General features: G+C 43.8%; 1 protein-coding gene and 1 long non-coding RNA gene across 4 annotated transcripts in view; one reads left to right on the forward strand and one right to left on the reverse strand.

The window, feature by feature from the left end:
• The window catches only part of LOC102408483, a 55,196-nt gene extending 46,775 nt beyond the window's left edge, over nucleotides 1-8,421 (forward strand). For all 3 annotated transcript variants that reach the window (XR_006550152.2, XR_326686.4, XR_006550153.2), the window contains exon 3: nucleotides 8,198-8,421. This is a non-coding gene — a long non-coding RNA (uncharacterized LOC102408483). The remainder of the gene's footprint in view (nucleotides 1-8,197) is intronic.
• TXN (thioredoxin) lies at nucleotides 470-15,452 on the reverse strand. Its single transcript, XM_006048676.3, has 5 exons — nucleotides 15,296-15,452; nucleotides 11,108-11,212; nucleotides 10,599-10,658; nucleotides 1,137-1,202; nucleotides 470-682 (listed from the first exon to the last, which is right to left on the reverse strand). Exons 1-5 carry the CDS (start codon nucleotides 15,317-15,319, stop codon nucleotides 620-622), a joined length of 318 nt encoding a protein of 105 aa, XP_006048738.1. The 5' UTR covers nucleotides 15,320-15,452; the 3' UTR covers nucleotides 470-619.
• Between the last annotated feature and the right edge of the window lie 426 nt (nucleotides 15,453-15,878).

The following is a 15,878-nucleotide window of genomic DNA, read 5'->3' on the forward strand; positions in this document are numbered from 1 at the left end:
CAGTTTCTTACTTAGAATCAAAATTCCCACTGTAATCTTTGCTCACAAGGAGTTCCCTTGTGAACCACCTATGAAAAATTCCTAACTGGTAATAGGACTCTGTTACCAAACTTGGCAGCTCATTGTAACCTGAGACAGGAAATCTCAAATCAGAGAGAAACAATTTCTTCATGGGCAGACATCAATTTTGGTCATAAGGATCATTCAGAGAACACAGGAGATATAAAATACTTTCTCTGTGCATAAATTAAAAAAAAAACAACAACAACAGAATTTTAACATACTACTGTTACCTGTGCATTGCCCTCAGTAAGATTTTTCTAGAAATTCACACAAAAAACCCCTTAAACCAGTGGCCTACAAATTTACCAAAAAAGAATCAAGAACATATGAAAGTAACTAGGACGTTAAATACCATCAAATGGCCGGTTTTCATTTATTTTGAAAACTAGGTAAAGGCATGAGACAGTTTTAAAAAGTGTAGAGTTAATATTTTATTGTCACTTATCAGATGGCAGTAAGGTATATAATCTTCATACTTGATCTTTCCTTTGTGTAAATAAAAAAAAAATTACAAGTTTAAACAGCCAATGGCTGGTCATGTCTTCAGAAAACATGATTAGATTAATTCATTAATGGTGGCTTCAAGTTTTTCTTTATTAGCTCCAGAAAATTCACCCACCTGTTGAGAGAATATTGAGTTGCCATTAGATGTAGCATTGCATCCCTATTTTGTGTATCAGATATGACCACAGAATGGGTCTGGGGAAGACAGGAAGTATATACTTATACATCCATGGATAACACTCAGTTAAGTTTAAAAACAACAACAAAACCCACCCTCAAAAGTCAAGGCTCAATTTTTCTACACAAATACCTCTGAACAAAGATAAATGCATTGTGATATAAATATGAAGTACCAATCACAGGGATTAATCAGCAAATCCCTGTGACTTAACAGAGATTAATTAACAATAAGGTGTCTCATTATGTACTTAATGAAGAATGACACATTTAAATATTCTTAAAAGGAAAAAATGGGGATGTGCTTCCCAATGTGAAAGGTAAGTCCCTTGTTTGTTTATATGCCACGCTAGCCTGTTACCCAGCTGGTTTTCAAGGTCAGATGTACCTACCTTCTGTCCCTTTTTAAAAAACTGGAAGGTTGGCATGCATTTGACTTCACACTCTGCAGCAACATCCTGAGGGGAAGAGAGGTAAGAAGATAAAAGGCAAGAAGATAAAAACAAGACTGAGTATTGAGCTCTGACACCTGTGATCTAAAACCAGATTCTTTTTCCTGTTACATACCCAGAACTCAACATTAGGGCATTGTGTCAATGTTTACATGCATATACAATGATACCGTGGCACAAAAGCCAAATTGGTTATACTCTCAATTAAAATTTTAAAATATGTATTCTCATCTTCATATACAGTGACTCAAACAGTTTAAGAGAATTATTCTGTTTTCTTGAAGTGAGGTACGTAGATGATGATCATAGGCTAAAGTTCAGCATTAGCGAGAGGGACAATTTGTTTACAAAGGACTTGTTCAAGAAGAAAGTCTTGGTAACCTACAGGACAGCTCCACACAGACTTTTCTGCTTTTACCACCCCTCACTCTCCACACCTTATTCACACCAGGTTTGGGGGGAAGATTCCATGAAAATGTTTTGGACTAGAGTGTCAAGTGAACAGGTCCATTAGGGATTCAAAACATCAGCTCAGCACTCAAAGAGGGTAGGGAGAGAAATGCACAAAGAACCATGCACTCTTAACTGTGTGGTTAGCAAAAGCTGTGAAGAACAGAAACCAAAGAACTTTCACAGGAAAGCAAGGTTGGTACAAACACAGTGGTGTCTTCTAGCCAGGGATCTGGCAATGAGGAACACAGGAGTTAAAAACAGAGGGGCCCTGAGATTGAGCCACCAGTCAACGGAAGCAGCCTAACTTCACCTCTTCCTCTGAGACTGGAAGAAAAGTGTGGCTTTACATCTTTATGAAATCGCACATGTACTGTTGCTAGTTTGGGCAGGAAGGGTGGCAGACAAGTGCGGTTCTTCTCCTGATAACCTTTAAACACTGCACACCAAGCAGCACAGGGCAGTAAAGGCTACAATAAAATGGCTAGTAATGTACTGAATGCCTTGTACATTCCAGGCACCAAATACTTACTGAAAGCAAGAGTTACGTGGAAATTAGCAAGAACATTTGTTTAAAACCATAATGAAGATCATAACATTTTAATTGTACCAATTCCAGTAATTCAGGATGAAAAATGGGGTGGAGAGTTGACAGGAAGATAGTGAGCTGCACATGTCAAGGTTCAGGACCTTGAGGGTGAGTAATCAGGAGAGACCAGGCTTTCCAGATAGTGCTAGTGGTAAAGAACCCATCTGCCAATGGGGGGACACAAGGGACGTGGGTTTGTGCCCTGGATTCAGAAGGTCCCCTGGAGGAGGACATGGTAACCCACTCCAGTATTCTTGCCTGGAGAATCCCACGGACAGAGGAGCCTGGCGGGCTACAGCCCATAGGGTCGCATAGAATTAGACACGACTGAGCAACTCAGCAGGCATGAACAACCAGGAGACCCGAAGATTAGAAGGGCAGGGGGACTGGTTTAGCTAAAAGATTAAAAAATGGTTGTCTATGGGATGAATCTGGTCTAGATAGGTTGCTTGGTTCATGTAAGTACTTAAAAAAAAAATCTCTGAACTGCTTGAATATTTGGGAACACTGGCTGGCTCCTCCTAGCACTGGAAAAGCAGCTGCTTACTGCAGTTCCCTCACTCTTACTTTTAAGTCACCAGGTGGGTATCATCTTTCATGCAAGCAGTTGGCAGAAGCCTCAGAAGAGGTGGGTGTTAGAAGGGCAATGGGGTTGAAATGGTGAGCCACCCTTTCCATAACTTCTAATCAGAGAAACATACAGGTGGTACAGCTGACCTTCATCACCCATGAGAGCATGAACATGCAGGACTTGGAGATAAGGAAGATGGAGCAGAAGGATCTCGAGCTCAACTCCTCTCCTGAGTACATCAGAATCACAACTAGCTGCTGAACATGACCATCAAGAAAGACTGGAAGCTACCAAAAAAGATAGTCCACATCCAAAGACAATAGGGCTTGGACACTGATCACAACTTTCAGGTGAGAAAGCTACTCCCAAAGCCTTCTGAGCAGAAAACACGGGGTCCCAGTCAATGGAAATGATAGTCTCATTCCTGTTCTCAGATTCTGGATACCTCACCCAGTCAGAGCCTGGCACTCCTGCACTGGTACAACTGCCTAACTTAAAATAAGCTAAGTCATGAAAACACGAATGCTTTTGAGAAAGCTTCTGAGTGTTTTAATCATGTTCATACGTTTTATGTCTTAAAACTGCAGTCTAAGTCTTTACATGATAGATTTTTAGTTAAAGCATAAAGAATTCTCTCACTGGGTATGAAAGGGATATTACAGTGTTCTTCAATCCCCATCCCTGAAAGTAAGAGCTGCTAAGGGAATGCGAATATTCATTTTAAACCCCCTAGATACACATGGTTAAACTACTTCGCAATTTGAATGTATCAATTTATCAGTATGTATCATGATTTTTGACATCCAGTTTGACTTTGCATGTAATCAGATCCATCAGCCCTTCCCTACTCCCATCATTGAAAGCATGGGCTTTACTGGATTTTTAATGACCTCAGTAAAGATTACTGAGGTTTACTTGCTAAGTTGTGTCTGACTCTTTGCAACCCCATGGACTGTATCCCGCCAGGCTCCTCTGTCCATGGGTTTCTCCAGGCAAGAATATTGGAGTGGATTGCCATTTCTTTTCCAGGGGATCTTCCTAACCCAGGGATCAAAGTTGCATCTCCTGCACTGGCAGGCAGATTCTTTACCACTGAGCCACCAGAGAAGCCCCAAAAGGTTAGTAGTCTGTAACTAATATTTGATCTCTATTACCTCTGTGACTGTTTTATTTTACTTTTTTTTGTTTTCTATTACTTGTTCTATGCACTAATTTGCCCATTCCTGTGGGGATTTGAAAAGACACGCACACTTTAAAATTAAGGCGTTACTGTTGTGGTTTTAAAAATATCCTTTATCCTGAGTTGATCACTTCCTTCATTTAAAAACAGAAAGCTAGCCAATCCCTAATGGCACCCCAACTTCCTGCCATTAAAAAAAAAGCAATCTGGAATTTATGTAGTCACAGCATAATCAGGATACACAACTCTTCCTCATTCCCCTAAAACCTCCTCAGTGGCTCCTTTATGGTCAAACCCTATCCCACCCCACCCCACCCCACCCCACCCCACCCCACCCCTGATCTGTTCTCCATCACCACAGGTTTCCCAAATCTCAGCTTTTTATTAGTTTTTACTAGTTAAGTATAACAGGGCTTCCCAGGTGGCTCAATGGTAAAGAATCTGCCTGCCAATGCATGAGTTGCTGGTTCAATCCCTGGGTTGGGAAGATCCCCTGGAGGAAAAATGGCAACCCACTCCAGTATTCTTGCCTAGAGAATCCCATGGACAGAGGAGCCTGGCAGGATGCAGGCCACAGGGTTACCAAAGAGTTGGACATGACTGAGCACTATATTTTACCTTATTCAATTTCTTTTTGGTGGTTTCTAGTTTAGCATTTTGTCCCACATGGTGTAGTGGTAAAGAATCTGTCTGAAAATCAACACACAGAAATCCCTTGCATTCCTATACACTAATAATGAAAAAACAGAAAGAGAAATTAAGGAAACAATTCCATTCACTACTGCAACGGAAAGAATAAAATACTTAGGAATATATCTACCTAAAGAATCTAAAGACCTATATATAGAAAACTATAAAACACTGGTGAAAGAAATCAAAGAGGACACTAACAGATGGAGAAATATACCATGTTCATGGATTGGAAGAATCAATATAGTGAAAATAAGTATACTACCCAAAGCAATCTATAGATTCAATGCAATCCCTATCAAGCTACCAACAGCATTCTTCACAGAGCTAGAACAAATAATTTCACAATTTGTATGGAAAAACAAAAAACCTCGAATAGCCAAAGCGATCTTGAGAAAGAAGAATGGAACTGGAGGAATCAACCTACCTGACTTCAGGCTCTACTACAAAGCCACAGTCATCAAGACAGTATGGTACTGGCACAAAGACAGAAATATAGATCAATGGAACAAAATAGAAAGCCCAGAGATAAATCCACGCACATATGGACACCTTATCTTTGACAAAGGAGGCAAGAATATACAATGGATTAAAGGCAATCTCTTTAACAAGTGGTGCTGGGAACTCTGGTCAACCACTTGTAAAAGAATGAAACTAGAACACTTTCTAACACCATACACAAAAATAAACTCAAAATGGATTAAAGATCTAAACGTAAGACCAGAAACTATAAAACTCCTAGAGGAGAACATAGGCAAAACACTCTCTGACATACATCACAGCAGGATCCTCTATGACCCACCTCCCAGAATATTGGAAATAAAAGCAAAAATAAACAAATGGGACCTAATTAACCTTAAAAGCTTCTGCACATCAAAGGAAACTATTAGCAAGGTGAAAAGACAGCCTTCAGAATGGGAGAAGATAATAGCAAATGAAGCAACTGACCAACAACTAATCTCGAGAATATACAAGCAACTCCTACAGCTCAACTCCAGAAAAATAAATGACCCAATCAAAAAATGGGCCAAAGAACTAAATAGACATTTCTCCAAAGAAGACATACAGATGGCTCACAAACACATGAAAAGATGCTCAACATCACTCATTATCAGAGAAATGCAAATCAAAACCACTATGAGGTACCATTTCACACCAGTCAGAATGGCTGCGATCCAAAAGTCTACAAGTAATACATGCTGGAGAGGGTGTGGAGAAAAGGGAACCCTCTTACACTGTTGGTGGGAATGCAAACTAGTACAGCCACTATGGAGAACAGTGTGGAGATTCCTTAAAAAACTGGAAATAGAACTGCCTTATGACCCAGCAATCCCACTGCTGGGCATACACACTGAGGAAACCAGAAGGGAAAGAGACACGAGTACCCCAATGTTCATCGCAGCACTGTTTATAATAGCCAGGACATGGAAGCAACCTAGATGTCCATCAGCAGATGAATGGATAAGCAAGCTGTGGTACATATACACAATGGAGTATTATTCAGCCATTAAAAAGAACACATTTGAATCAGTTCTAATGAGGTGGATGAAACTGGAGCCTATTATAGAGTGAAGTAAGCCAGAAAGAAAAACACCAATACAGTATACTAATGCATATATATGGAATTTAGAAAGATGGTAACAATAACCCTGTGTACGAGACAGCAAAAGAGACACTGATGTATAGAACAGTCTTATGGACTCTGTGGGAGAGGGAGAGGGTGGGAAGATTTGGGAGAATGGCATTGAAACATGTAAAATATCATGTATGAAATGAGTTGCCAGTTCAGAGATTTTTTTTTTAAGTACTTACATGAACCAAGCAACCTATCTAGACCAGATTCATCCCATAGACAACCATTTTTTAATCTTTTAGCTAAACCAGTCCCCCTGCCCTTCTAATCTTCGGGTCTCCTGGTTGTTCATGCCTGCTGAGTTGCTCAGTCGTGTCTAATTCTATGCGACCCTATGGGCTGTAGCCCGCCAGGCTCCTTTGTCCGTGGGATTCTCCAGGCAAGAATACTGGAGTGGGTTACCATGTCCTCCTCCAGGGGACCTTCTGAATCCAGGGCACAAACCCACGTCCCTTGTGTCCCCCCATTGGCAGATGGGTTCTTTACCACTAGCACTATCTGGAAAGCCTGGTCTCTCCTGATTACTCACCCTCAAGGTCCTGAACCTTGACATGTGCAGCTCACTATCTTCCTGTCAACTCTCCACCCCAGTAAAGTTTAAAAATAAAAAAAAATAAAAAAAAAAAAGAATCTGTCTGCCAATGCAGGAGACCAGAGAGGTGAGTTCAAGCCCTTGGTCAGGGAGATCCCCTGGAGAAGGAAATGCCAGTCCAGGTTCGATGCACGTTACTGGATGCTTGGGGCGGGTGCACTGGGACGACCCAGAGGGATGGAATGGGGAGGGAGGAGGGAGGAGAACAGAAACCAAAGAACTTTCACAGGAAAGCAAGGTTGGTACAAACACAGTGGTGTCTTCTAGCCAGGGATCTGGCAATGAGGAACACAGGAGTTAAAAACAGAGGGGCCCTGAGATTGAGCCACCAGTCAACAGAAGCAGCCTAACTTCACCTCTTCCTCTGAGACTGGAAGAAAAGTGTGGCTTTACATCTTTATGAAATCGCACATGTACTGTTGCTAGTTTGGGCAGGAAGGGTGGCAGACAAGTGCGGTTCTTCTCCTGATAACCTTTAAACACTGCACACCAAGCAGCACAGGGCAGTAAAGGCTGCAATAAAATGGCTAGTAATGTACTGAATGCCTTGTACATTCCAGGCACCAAATACTTACTGAAAGCAAGAGTTACGTGGAAATTAGCAAGAACATTTGTTTAAAACCATAATGAAGATCGTAACATTTTAATTGTACCAATTCCAGTAATTCAGGATGAAAAATGGGGTGGAGAAGGAAATGAAAACCTACTCCAATGTTCTTGCCTGGAAAATCCCAAGATAGTGGAACCTGCTGGTCTCTAGTCCATGGGGTCACAAAGAGTTGTCACTACTAAGCAACTGAGCACCGAGGACCAACGTACCTTTAAACCTGCTCTTGTCACCTTTCATCAACTCACTCCTGCTGTTCTAATCAAAATGGAGACATGTGGCATTCTAAGTTACTTTGTTTCTTTTAACTTACAAGTATCATACTCTGGAGACCTGGGAGGAGAGGCTACTCTTAAGGAAATAAGATCAGTCTATGATTTGCAAAAGTAGTATTCACACTTTGCTATGCATACAGAGTTGTTTGCCTTCTGACTGTCCATTTGGTTTATTACACCTGAAAGATAATCTCTTCCAGCTCAAGTGTTTAGAGATTCTTCTATTAAAACTAGGTGCTGTTTGCCCCCCCAAATACTATAAACATTAACTGCCCTGGGTTTGGAGTTCATGGACAGCAATTATCTGCATTAAAAAATGTAAAAAAATATTCATTCCTAAAACATTCCATCTATGATATGATCTAATGTTCAAAATGATGATATCCCTGTTATCTTTCATTTGCATTCTTTTAGAACCAAAATGAGGAGATGGTTTTATCTACAGTGTTCCAAAGCAACCAGAGGATCCACTCCTGGAATCGGGGAATAATTCGTGGAATGACAATGAATTGCTTTTTGTTTGCATTACTTCCCTTGCTAATTCTGCTGACTGACCAGGTGTGTAGGAACAGACTGACTGTTACTATGTGTATGGGACAACCTAAGAGTTCTGGAATTCAGGTTTTAATGCTGCAAAAGATTGATAAGGCACTTAGATGGCAGAGTAGTTGTCACTGCTGCGGCTGCTGCTGAATCGCTTCAGTCGTGTCCGACTCTGTGCGACCCCATAGACGGCAACCCACCAGGCTCCCCCGTCCCTGGGATTCTCCAGGCAAGAACACTGGAGTGGGTTGCCATTTCCTTCTCCAATGCATGAAAGTGAAAAGTGAAAGTGACTTCAGCCCACCAGGCTCCTCCGTCCATGGGATTTTCTAGGCAAAAGTACTGGAGTGGGGTGCCTTCTCCGAGTTGTCACTAAAAGTATGGAGAAAAAAAAAAAAAAAAAAACCTACATGTTACTCAAAGCAAAAGGTCCACTTATGAGAGGCTCATTTTAAGGTCTAGACACTTTGAGGGTGACGATGAGGATGCCACCAGGCCTAAAGGAGGGACTGTCATACGGACATCTTGGCCTGCTCCACACGCCGACTTCCCAGAGGTTCTGGACTGAGGCAGAGAGCATCTGCCCTGGGCCCGGCACAGTACTACAGGGGCCAAATCCCCAGGCTCTGCCTCTGACCTTCTTCCTTCTGTGCTGCAGTCTCATCACCTGTGCAGTGGGGGTGCTGATAAAAACACTGCTGCTGGTTACTAGCTGGATGAAATGACATAATACAGGTACAGGGCTTTCTAGTCCCTTCCAGGTGCCATTTGTACCTGGCTAAAGTGACCAGATTAAGAGAAAAAAAATTAGGTTAAAACAGGGAGCAAGATTTTTTCACAAACACATACTGTCTGCTCTTTTATTTAAAAAACCCAGGACACATCAGAATAACTATCTTGACAACCATATAAATTCATTCATTCTATACCTGCTATAGCCCGACAGGTGTGCTATGTAAACAGGAAACAAAGGTAAGACAAGGTCTCGGATTCAAAAAAAACGGACAGACCATAATGAAGGACAGAAGCAAAGATCAGCATAGTCACAGCGAAGCTCACTGAGAGCCTATCATGTACCAGCGACCACTCTGAACACTCACAGGTCTTATAAGATACTGACAACTGCCTTGCGATGCTGCATCAATGCTGTGATTTTAGAGGCTCAGCCCGAGGCACAGAACAGAGCTTTACCAAGCACACACAGCTAACAAGGGACATGATCCCACAACATTCAATCCAAGAAAAAGAAGGGCGGAACACACCAGGGGAACACAGAGGAAGGGAACTAAGCCATTCTGGGCATAGAAGGCAGTAACTAGAGAATTCCTGGAGAGGATGTGAAGTTTACGTCCAGAAGTTTGTCCGGCAAGAGATGAGAAACGTGCTGGGAATAAGCAATGCGCTACAGGGTGGAGCCCACAGGCTTAGGAACTACTGCTACATCCCCCTTTTTATAGACCCTTCTGGACCTTTAGAGTTTTCCATGTTTGCTCAGTGAATAAGCAACCTTACAAAGCTGGTAGGGCAGGTATTAGATGTGGTCACAGACAATGGAACCAAGCTCAGAGGAGCCAAGGATGAGCCTAAAGCAGAAGCCACTGGGCCAGGACTGGTACCCGGGTCTAGCACTCTTGTTGCCACTTTGTACCTAACCCACTCTCGTCCCTCTGAGGTTAGGTGAACCTGCCCACACACATTTAAATCCCAGCTCTGCTACTTACTCTAACTCTGTGGCCAACCTGTTTGTTTTCCCATCTGTAAAATGGGCAATGTGACAGGACCAAGGATGAAATGAATTCACACTTGTTATGCTCTGAGAGGTGGTGAAGGACAGGGAGGTCTGGAGTGCTGCAGTCCATGCGGTCGCAATGAGCGACTGAACGACAATGTGCACAGAACAGTCTGCCTGACCTCAAGTGTTAAGCATATTTCTTTTCTCAGCTCTCTATCAAGGTACCCTGGTGTTTGGTCTTTTCAGTTTCTATTTGTTGAGCATCTTGGATTGTTAGGTAGACTATGTAGGCTTTTAGAAAGAGGACTACTAAAGTCAGGTAATAGATGCCTCAATGATTTTGTTTTAGGATGTGATATACATAGCTCCTGCCAGCTAGAATTAAGCTTAAAATTTGCACAAGTACCTGTTCTGAAATAACTTTTTAGCTAGGGTGGTAGTTGTAGTGTTTTTCTTATTTATGAGAACAAGCAATGTGCAATTCAGAGGAAAAGGGCAAGGCAAAAAGTTCAGCATTATTCGGGATTTCTAGCCACATACCTGACAGTCATCCACGTCTACTTCGAGGAACACCACGTTGGAATACTTTTCAGAGAGAGACTGGAGAATTAAAAAAAAAAAAAAAAAAAAAAAATCCACTAAGATTTACCACTGGGTAGTGGGAGTCAACACACTTAAGCTTCTTAAATGGAAACTTAAAAGTAGGGACTAAAGATCCAGATATTTAGACTAGGGACAGGTAAGCATAAAGGACATTTTCTCTGAATCAAATTCTTCTTAGTATAAAATAATTTAGAACACTGATTTTGATTCCTGAGCTTCAAGTAGGGCCCATGTTTCAACTTGAAGAAAAACAAAATCACTTAGACAACCAAATTAAGTTTTGAAAGTTGTCTTCCATGGGCTGTATGTATCAAACTTAAGTTCTAAATTAAGTTGTTATGCTATGACTTTAGATGAAAGATCCAACAACAAAACCTCTTTCCTAGTGTTGTGACCACCAACCCCAAACAAACAGCTTACAAAAGCAGAAGCTGGCTAATACTTACATGAAAGAAAGGCTTGATCATTTTGCAAGGCCCACACCACGTGGCTGAGAAGTCGACTACTACGAGTTTCTCTCCTGCACTGTTCAAGGCTTCCTGAAAAGCGTACTAAGGAGGGAAAGAGGAAAGCTGATGTTAAATTACATTTATTTCCAAAAGCCTTGATAAAATGGACACAAAGCACAATTTGGAGGTCCTGTTTTCAGGGCCTGTATTTTAATTAAAAAAATGAAAACCAAGCAAATCAACTGAAGAAATCCTACTGTGGTGTGTAGTGTTACTTGCTAAGAACGAAACAAGTATGATGTGTATCAATATTCATGTCTTCACAAATACAACATATTATTTGGTTAATCCACATCCAAACTAAGTAAATGAAAGGAAAATAAAGACATGTGTATTAAAAGTGCTTCCACATCAAATCTAGGTATATAGTAGACATTCATTAATTGCTTATTGATTGATTCAAGGAGTCACTCTTCAACTGAATGTCACAAACGCACAAAATTTTGCAACTAAACTTCTTGATTAAGCTAATTTTACCTATGTTAGAACATTCAAAAGCTCAAAAAAAAAAAAAAAAAAAAAGAACTTCTCCACACCCTTACACTCAATTACTGTTGACTTTTAAGCATATATCCTTATATTCTTTTTAATGCGGTGTCCAGAATTGAGATCATACTCTTGATTTATCATTAATTTCTGCTTCCATCGTTGACCAACTAAGAAAGTTTTAGTTCTTCATGAAGGGAATTTTGTTATTTTTCACAAGCAATGCTTGTTGAATAGAATTCCACCAGCAGAAATGATCAAGAAATTCCTCACCACCAACCTCCCTGAATTATTTACCAATGGCCTTGATACTGTAACCCTAGCAACGTAACATTCTAGTTAACAAGGGACTCATTTTTAACCACAATTAGTCAGCTCCTGCTGACCAAAGCCATGGCCATGAAGAGAAATCAAAACACAAACATCTATATCTGAAGTCTCAGTTTTCTTCAAGGGAAAAGGTGCCAGTCACATTGGTTTAATCAAAAACCCACACAACCACCCCCTTGCTTTGAAAGCTAAGAATCAGGTCAGATCTGGTCCAGTAAAGAAGGAAAGTAAATAAAGCACCATTAAAAAAAATTTTTTAAGTGAATTCCTCTGAAGTTATTTCTCTAGATTTATAATTTCTACCTCATGTTTCAGGAAACAATTCACAAATGGTGCTTCCCTGGGACGGTAGGTCAGGGTTTCTGTTTGCAGTTGTGCAGGTACAAACCAGCATGCAAATAAACACACCACACCTTTGGGTATGACAAGGTAGGAGCACACAGTAAAAAGTATAGAAATTATTCTTCCAAACCATCACCTATATTTTCCAGAGGAATTTCCTTCAAAGCCTTCCCTAATGTGATTTTTTTAGGTCAAACCAGCCATTCTTTACTGCAAGATCCAGGTAAGGCAAGAAAATAAGGAATGACAGTGTCTGCTCAGATGAATGCATGGTTTTGTGAACATGGTTGGCTCTCAGTAAATACTGGGGAGGTTACTTTCAATCTAGAATATCTTTCAGCAATAAATTTTGGCTTCACTGAACATGAGTCACACAGCCAGGTATAGGTAAGACTTCATGACAAATTCTATTCTCTGGCCACTTAAGTTTGCCTAAAACAGACATCAGTTTGAAAATGAGTCAATATCATCTTACTAAGAAGCAAACCATAATTTCTAGCTTCCAGAAACTACCAATGAGCATTGATAAAGGTTCCCATCACTGACACAAAGGTTCTGAAAACAAAACAATTCACTCATATTTGGGCCAGATAAGTAAGAGTAGCTTCCAGCATCTCTTTTCCTAAACACACCCATTCCAAAGGCAATCAACAAGCCTAAGAGTGGTTTGTAAAGCATTCAGTAAAAGTGCCCGTGTGTTCAAATTAGGAGTTCAAGAAACGGCAGTAGCTATTCTTGGAACAAGCTGTTGATTTTTTCTTCCTCACTTTCACAGTCTAGGTAGCCCACTTGGATCTGAAATAGACCCCAGTGGCTCTGAACTACCAAAACCTCAGCTGTCTTGGATGACCAATGGCACCAATTTTAGTCCATCAGGATGAAAATTCAAAGTGTACTCAATATTTACAAGAAACATTCAAATCAGCTTACCTTTTGATTGACTCTAGATCATAGTTCTGAAGACCCATTGATTACAACCCCAGATCAGTGCTTTTTCTGAGTAATGAACTTCCTGTCACTCTTGTACATCTTGCCATTAATGAAGGGAGGAAAGTGCCACAACTAAATAGGAAACTAAATACGACCACTAAAATAGGAAAAGACTGCATTTTGAAAAGACTGTGCTCCAGGAATCAATCAATTTTTGGTTTGTAGTTGTATGGATTCTGAGACACATCAGCTAGACCAAAGATTTTTCACTCCTTTCATGGGTTTTCAGAGATTCTACTGAAGAAGTCGCCAGCCTCTACAGAGGATCACCCCTTACTCCCCGCCCACCCCCCGCCCCGCCCATAGACTGTTATTAGTCATTCAGTAGATAGTGACCCCAGGCTTTCCAGTGGCTCATGGTTAAGAACCCGCCTGCCAATACAGGAGACGCAGGAAATGTGGGTTTGATCCCTGGGTTGGGAATATCCCCTGGAGAAGCAAATGGCAACCGACCCCAGTATTCTTGCCCAAGAAATCCCATGGACAGAAAAGCCTAGCGAGCTACATTCCGTGGGGTCACAAGTCGACGCGACTTCACAACTACACAACCGATGTTGACCCTAACCTGAGGAAACAGCCTCAACACTGTATAAAGCGTCAGTAACAGAAACATTCATCGAAGCATGGAAAACTGCCTAAAATGTCCAGCAATGTCTTCAATTATTGAAATGATTCCAAAATCTTCTAATTGCACAGAACGAGTTCAGGCTAAATGAGACCACAAACACACACCTCAGAAATAAAAACGTCAATTATCTGTGGCTGCTTCTAGGAAACAGATCTCTCTCTTCCCAGATTTCCTGCAATGATCTTTATGTTTCTTGATCGTAAAAGGGAAAAAAAGGAACCATTAACATTGAAACCTCCATTCCTCGAAGCCAACCTCAGATCTGAACCAAGTACGGGCACTCCACTCGCCTTTTCCGGCTTTACTGGGGTGGGAAGTTTTCTCCCACTGACTTTTCTGACTCTGGATTAGCATCCATTTCTTGGGGCGGGCGGGGAGGGGGGGGGGGGCACAGTACACCAGACACTCAGGCTCTGAATTCTCAGAGCAGGAGAGTATTAAGTTTGCAATAACTCTCGATATATGCAACACTTTTTGCCCTGGGCATTCCTAAAAGGACACAACCGCCGTCGAGCACATAGCCGGGCGCGGCCGCACCCAGGGGACTCCGGGCTCCAGCGAACCCCACAGACCGAGAAAGAATCCCAGATGGGTAGGGCAGTGGAGGCCCCCGGGCCCAGCCTTGGGGACTGAGTCATTCCAAAGCCAGCGCTGCCGGAAACACGCCCTGCGTCGCAGGAGGAGGAGTCCCGAGGGCGCGGCCCGGACTTCACTTCCTTGCCGCCACCTGGACTACTAAAGCCGGACTCGTAGGGGTCGGGTGGGGGTGTCTCCAGCCCGGAACCTTCCCTTTCACGCGGCTGCAGCACGCGTCACCTCTACGACCCGGCAGCCGGGGGAGGGGGGTCTCCGGCCTAGACCCGCTCCCCGGGGAGCTCATTGCACCCAAAAGCGCGGGTGGATCACGCGGCTCCACGAGGAAGGAGTGGCGGCCAGCAAGCCCGGGCTTTCTTCAAGAAGCCCTCCACCTCCTTGCCCAGGCCCGTGTCCGGATAAAGATGGGGGGGCCTAAGGCAGCCTCCCTCACCCAATCGCGGCTTCCCGGCAAGAGGGGTGGAGGGGGCGTAGTGGAGGACTCCCGGGCGCTCTCCGCGCGCGTGCATCCTCCAGACACACTGGGTCACCTGGACCTTGCCCTCCAGGGAAACCTGTCTGTCTCCTCCCTTCCTCCAGGGAACGCTCCACCGTCCCGGGCGCGCCCAGGCCCGGGCTTCCCGCAGTGCCAGGCCGAGCCGCCAAGTCCCCTTCCCCGAGGGATGCGGAGGGGTGGACTGCCCACCTTCGGCCCACCGCCTACCCCAGTTGCCCGGAGCTTCGTGCCGCGCCCTGGCATGCCCCGGAACGCGTACCTTGCTCTCAATCTGCTTCACCATCTTGGCAGCTGGGGGTCTGACGAGCGACCTGACGGTGCAAACGATGGACACGGATCCGAGGCGCCGGACAGAGCTTAGCCAGCTCGCAGCCAGCTTTCCCTTTATAGTAACGGTGGGCGGGGCGGGCGGGCGCGCGCGGCGTGCGTGCGGCGGGGGCGCGCCCGCTCGGGCCGCCCGCGCCCGCGCCGGCGTCAGGGCTAGGCCCCGCCTCCAGGAGCCGCCGGGTGGGGGCGGGACCGCTGGCGGGGGCGGGACCGCTGGCAGGGGCGGGGCCGGAAGGGCCGGGCAGGCGCGAGCGCGGGACCGAGCTTCTGGGAGTCGTCTGGGTTCGAAACCTTCGGCATCGTCCACCTGTACCCCACCTGGGAGTGGGAAGGCGGGAGGGCCATCAGGTGACCTAAAGGGCGCATGCCGGCGGCCACCCCCTGATCTAGAGGGTCACCTGGGAAGGGGCCAGCCAGGCCTTAATCGGACGCGCCCAGAGAAGAGGCCATTTACGGTTTCTCGGAAAGACCCGCCGTACCACGGCCCCACAGCCTAGCGAACCCCCACAAAATGC

Source organism: Bubalus bubalis, chromosome 3 (genome assembly GCF_019923935.1).
Source record: "Bubalus bubalis isolate 160015118507 breed Murrah chromosome 3, NDDB_SH_1, whole genome shotgun sequence".
Classification (NCBI taxonomy): Eukaryota; Metazoa; Chordata; class Mammalia; order Artiodactyla; family Bovidae; genus Bubalus; species Bubalus bubalis.